Source organism: Meleagris gallopavo, chromosome 1 (assembly GCF_000146605.3).
Source record: "Meleagris gallopavo isolate NT-WF06-2002-E0010 breed Aviagen turkey brand Nicholas breeding stock chromosome 1, Turkey_5.1, whole genome shotgun sequence".
Lineage (NCBI taxonomy): Eukaryota > Metazoa > Chordata > Aves > Galliformes > Phasianidae > Meleagris > Meleagris gallopavo.
The window spans coordinates 95,885,945-95,891,707 of NC_015011.2; the positions used below are offsets into that span (position 1 = coordinate 95,885,945).

The following is a 5,763-nucleotide window of genomic DNA, read 5'->3' on the forward strand; positions in this document are numbered from 1 at the left end:
AAAAAAAACCAAAAAACAACAACAACAAAAAAAAACAACTAAGCAAATGAATTATGAACTTTTGTCTTTGACCTCTAAAACTGCCTACCAATATCTGTTCAACACATTTTTTTCAATTTGCGAAGTTTTTTGCTTGTTTTCCCTTGTTATTTGATGTTGACACATGTATAAGATAGAATACAGATCAGCTAGATTTTTTAGGGACATTTCATTTTTCCTTATGTGCTTTAAAATTCAGAACTGAAAGACACGAGATAAGTGTAAAATAGATAATGTTTTTATGTTTAATGAAGATAGCTTCACTTGGATTAAATAAAGTAAAAGCAGATAAGTCAAATGAGTTGTCATGCTGTAGGATGCTGGCTGACCTGTATAAAATGGACTTCGGAAAAAAAAATTGTATTTGAAGATTAATTATCCTAATGAAATTTTTTGTACAGGTTGAGTATCAGACTGACAACTAAGTTCATCCAGTATTTCTGTGTTTCCATATTAAGAGATTTTTTTTTGTGATGCTTATGCAAATGTTCCATGATGACAAAGCAAAATTCAATGATATAAAAATCTTTTGTCTAACTTGATTCTTATCATGTGATGCTGTAATGGTGTCTGTGCATGTGTTTGTACGTGAGCATGCATGTGGAAGGAAAGCTATATACTAAAAGCTATTTTTATTCAGTACTTGTAACCATGTTTTCATGGAGTCTCACGACTGATAGCTGCCTGAAGCATGAATAAGTAAAATGCACATAACATTTTCAAATTGTATGTATTATTAAAGATTCTTAAGCTGTAATTACCATCTCCTCAGAGAGTGCCTTGATGTACTTTTTACCCATCTTTTTCTTCATGGTAAGGGAAATGGCTCTCATCTTCTTACCCAAGCTTCTTCCATTATACGCTGCTTTGGTCTGTGCTGCATCTCCAATGTCACTTACAGTCTCCAACTCAGACACCTGATTTGAAGTAAAAATGTATGCAACATACCATGAAAATAAAATCTGGTGCAGAAAAACAAGAATTACAGAAAAATTTTTAGGACACCAATGCAATTAAGATGACAAAAGTCAATCGTGGCCATTTTATTGGGGAATACTAAAACAAGTTTGCAGCACACCACTGTACTGTGAATGTCAGAAAGAAAATACATTTTATGCTAGGAAACATTGTTTCCTACTGTTTATTATCTTTCATCCAAGCAACAATTGTGGGGATTTATGCAGGTTGCTTAAAACAAAAATGATACATCTGTGGGCTGCATCCAGGTTACTTTGGGAATACACCAGTCTGAAAAGCATTTTTGCCTTTTTGAAAAGTTGCTTCTGATATTCACATTGAAGCAGCAATGTTAAAATGTGATTCTTTTGTTCATTTTGGCAAGAACTCAATCATCCAGACAGACCTAGGTACACCAGCAAAGTTCTTCCAGTGTAAAATTCACACAGTGGTTACCCAAAGTTTTTGTACAATTGTCACGGGAAAGAGAACTGAAGAAAGCAAAACAAACTTTGTTTGATACAGACCTCAGCTGAATCGTCTGTCTTTGATACTGAGTGATATCTGAAACGGTCAAAGCTTCCAAAACTACTTGTGCGCTGTAAAGAAAAGAAGACAAATCTTGACTCACTGTTGGTAATTTGCTCTGTTATGAAGACTTAAATACTACCTCCAAGTCATTCATTTATGTTAAAAATTCCTCCCAAGTCAGTCGACCATGAGCTGCTACATCCAGCAGAAACAAACTAGGAAGTGACTGCAGGGAAAAGAATTATAGCTCTACTGCTGGAAGCAGAAAAATGAAGAGGAGCAATACTACTTCAAATACAAATTAGATAATGGGTGTGATTTGAGTTCTTTTCATCCATTCCACATTAATTATATGCAGATGTTTATGAGAAGCTTCTGGGTTAGATAGCTGTCTGGAGCCTCAGAAAAAATCCCTACTTGCATAAGTACAAGAGGAGCCATAGAGCTGGTTATGGTGGTGGAAATTGTCACCACTGTTAAAAGTTTATGGTTGTGGCTGGGAAGCATGTCCAGGCTTCTTTACCAACAGGAATTGGCAAGGACTGCTGAGTAGCAGGAATGTGTTTTGGCCAAAAGACGTATTGTGGGAGAGTAGCAGAATAATCAGGCCACACACTTTTGTTGCTGATATGTGAGAAGTCCGTTTAAGTGTGCTCCTAATAACAGCCAGAATTCACCAACTACACAGTGTTTTAACAGCTTGTTTTTACATCTTCTCTAATACTCAAAGCTAAATCTAGAATGAATCCATTTTTTAAAATTCTTCACTCTTGCATACTAAATGAACAGCTTTTAATGAGGCATCAGATTTCTCAAAGAGGATTTACTATCATATAATATGCAATATCATTTCTATTTATTTCTGAACACTCAAAATTCCTTCTAGGGTAAAACCTAAACAGTAATATACAAACAGACTATCTTGAAAGATTTAGTGTTTTCAGACTGTGGTTACAGACTTTCCTGTAAGGAAGGGACTTTTTTGAGCTGACATCCAAGTTACAATTTCAGCTTCTGGCAGCTTTGTGAGTGCCAGCTCTGCCCACAGACACCAAGCTGCCGTTTGCTGCTCTGCTTCCTGACACTCTCTTTTCTGGCAGCAGTTAGTCCTCTGAGGGACTCATCGGTAACGCTGTCATACTCCCAGTGCCGTGCAGGGTGATGAGCTGGCATCCAGGCTTCACAACTGTGGTCTTAAGGAAGGAGTTCATCTGAATGATACTGGCAACGCAGAGCACACGCGTACCTCCCCTGGGTATTTCCAGCCAGGAAGGACTCCATCTTATTCTGTCCCTGCTCATAAATCACAGGGTTACTATCCATATTAGCTTTTTTATCGCTTACACACAGTCACTTTTAAACTAAAAATAGTTACCAGAGGGGAAAAACAATAAGACGAAGAAAAGCTATGGGAAGCCAAGTGAGAATATTTTGTCTCTATTTGAGAGGAAAAAATTTGCCTCTCCTGAAGCACAGCTGAAAGTAAAAACTCCTAATTGTTGCAATATAAACATAGCAAGGGCAGAGACCTGAGCACAACTAAATAGGAGAGGATCCACATTTTGGGTCCACGTTTCAACCAACTGGAGCTTAAGAGAAAAAGAAATAATACCTTACAACTCTTTTTCTCATAGCTTTTGTTTTGTTTTGTTTTGTTTTGTTTTGTTTTGTTTTCCCCACTAGCCTTTCTTGTGCCAATCTGACCTGGAAAATATTTCAAGCCAAAGGTTATTTGTAGATGTTGACCCAGATTTGTGAATATTTTTGGACAAATGGCATTTATTATTCACTGGAGTGGAGGAAAAAAAAAAGGAAAGGAAAAGGAAAACCACACAGCTCTTCTCTTAATTGATTGTAATCTCCCAAGGAATCTCTGCTGGCTAAACACTGGTTTGTTTGTTTGTTTGTTTGTTTGTTTGTTTGTTTTTACCCCATGAAAAGGGCAATGTAGACTGCACACCTTAATTTCATCTAAAATTTCCATGTAGAACTTTACTATTCCCTAGATTAACAATATCCTGTGACAAGGGGGTTTGCTCAATAGTATGATATGAAAACACAGCCCCAAGGATTATGGTTCTATTAGACAGGATTAACACCTTTCACTGGCTTGTCAACCCAGCCAAATGTGCCCTGAAGCACAAAGCAGGAGGCTGGGATTCACAGCAGTATTGGGGAAGTATAAAATCGTCTCTCTCACACAGTGATCTCTAAACATACACTGACCTTTCTGTTGCATTCAATCACTTGAGGATGTCTAGTAGGAATAACTGTATATTAAAGTGCAGATGTGCTGCAAATACTTTAAAAAGAACAAGAGGAAAAACATTGTTTATTGTTGATCTTACCTATAAACAGTCTGAGCACAGGGAAATCAGTTATTCTTTTTTTGACCCTTGAAACAACCTTATATCCTACACGGGCAGAAGCCTGGGGCTATTTTGTAGTATACTTCAGTGTTGCTTCATCCCTATTAAATATTAATAAGGGTTACAGGATGATTTCCACTCTTCTAGATAATGGTCTCGTTGCACTGGAGAGTACGAAATAGGGCTGCTTCAGCACTTCTCTATACTAACTTTTTCCATTAAGTAATCAATAGCTACCACCTTTTAAAAATGTATTCAACCCCATTATACTGATAACAAAAGACTGATTTAGGAGCTATGGGCTGCTGGGGAGCAGGACAGTGACTTTCAGTAGTTTCAGTCACTGCATTAATGTCAGGGAACACCAACCCTGTGAAGATACCACCAGGCCTTATTTCCAAGTGCAGGGAAGCTTTTAAAGTAAATGCAAAGCTACTAGGAGAAAATATGCATTGACTTTTGATACCACTGTTCTGCATCCTGTAAGATCAATCGACTTTACCGGCCGGATTCATTGAAGATCTACCAATGGATACATTAAGCAAATACAAATTTGCTCAGTAAAATCTAATGGAGACATGGCCAGGGACCTGGTGAAGGAACATATTTATTTTTCCACACAATGACCAATCAACTAATTTCTAGAAGTCAAAGCTCAAATCCTTATTCTTGTCTCTCTGGTATACCTTGTTAGCATAATGGAAAATGTCAAAGGTGTTTCAATATTTCAAATCGGCCTTCTGTCCCTTCCAGTATATTTACTTCTCTGATATCCGGGAACTTTAGATAATAATTTTAAAAGAGGCAAACAGCATCAAGTAAGAGGTAAATGGCATCTAATTGCTGTTGATTTTAATTTGGATAGTCTGCAGTTTGTGATCTGTTTTCTCCGCAAATAGTTAATAATTTTCCCCAGAAAATAGTACAGTATACAAATAGAAAAGCAGCAGCAAGAAGAGGTTCTGAAAACCATGTCTTCATATTAGAAAACATTCAAGATCAGGCTGGATGGGGCTCCGAGCAACCTGATCTAGCTGTAGGTATCCCTATTCATTGCAGTGGAGTTGAACTAGATGACCTTTAAGGGTCCTTTCCAACTCAAACAATTCTGTGATTCTATGATTCTGTGAATGCATCCTTCCATTGTAGAGCAAATCATCACAGAAGTCAGGTAGTTCTTGTCAAAGGACAATCTTCGAACCAAAGCTGACAGACGACATCCTGCTAAGTAATCATTATGGGTAATATTCATCTCATATTTTCCTTTGGACAATTTACACTGCTCAGAAATCTGGTTCCCTGCTGTGAGAAATTCTGGCTTGTTATTTTTTGCTTCAAGTCCCACTGAAAATAGAATTTAAGTTCAGCATGACGCAATGGCTTTGTACTGACCCTCTTACATAAATAAGTCTCTTCAGATTCCTCCGAGCATTTTCATTTTTAGCTTCCATTCATCCCTAGACTACTCAGAACATGTAAGCTGTAAAGGGGCAAATGCAGTTGCTGAGAGTAACAGAGACTTCAGCCTGTTGCAAGTTTCCTCGCCTGCCTCAAACACCTGTGTTTTTCCCTCTCTGCTCAGAAGGAGCCACAGCAGCTCCCAGGAGGACAATCGCTTGCTTCTTGGATCAATGAAGATAAGTGGAGCTCAGGATCTGATTCAATTCACCTGTTCCCTCATGCTACTAGTCCCTTCAGAATCAGGGGACTATGCTGGGAATGAAATTAAGAGCCATCAACATAGGGGTGATATAATCACTATGCTACCTTATCTTATTTCTGTCACAGATAATCAAGAAAATTGTCTCCTACGTTCCCTGAAGGCAAGGATGTAAATTTCTGCTTTCAGGATGTTCTAAAGAAAAAA

The 5,763-nt window shown here is 37.8% G+C and overlaps 1 protein-coding gene across 1 annotated transcript in view; it reads right to left on the reverse strand.

The window, feature by feature from the left end:
- SAMSN1 (SAM domain, SH3 domain and nuclear localization signals 1) overlaps positions 1-5,763 on the reverse strand; it is a 33,091-nt gene that overhangs the window by 15,136 nt on the left and 12,192 nt on the right. The window contains exons 2-3 of the mRNA XM_003202862.4: positions 1,524-1,595; positions 801-956 (exon numbers count right to left, since the gene is read on the reverse strand). Coding sequence (XP_003202910.1) covers positions 801-956; positions 1,524-1,595 — 228 coding nt within the window. The remainder of the gene's footprint in view (positions 1-800; positions 957-1,523; positions 1,596-5,763) is intronic.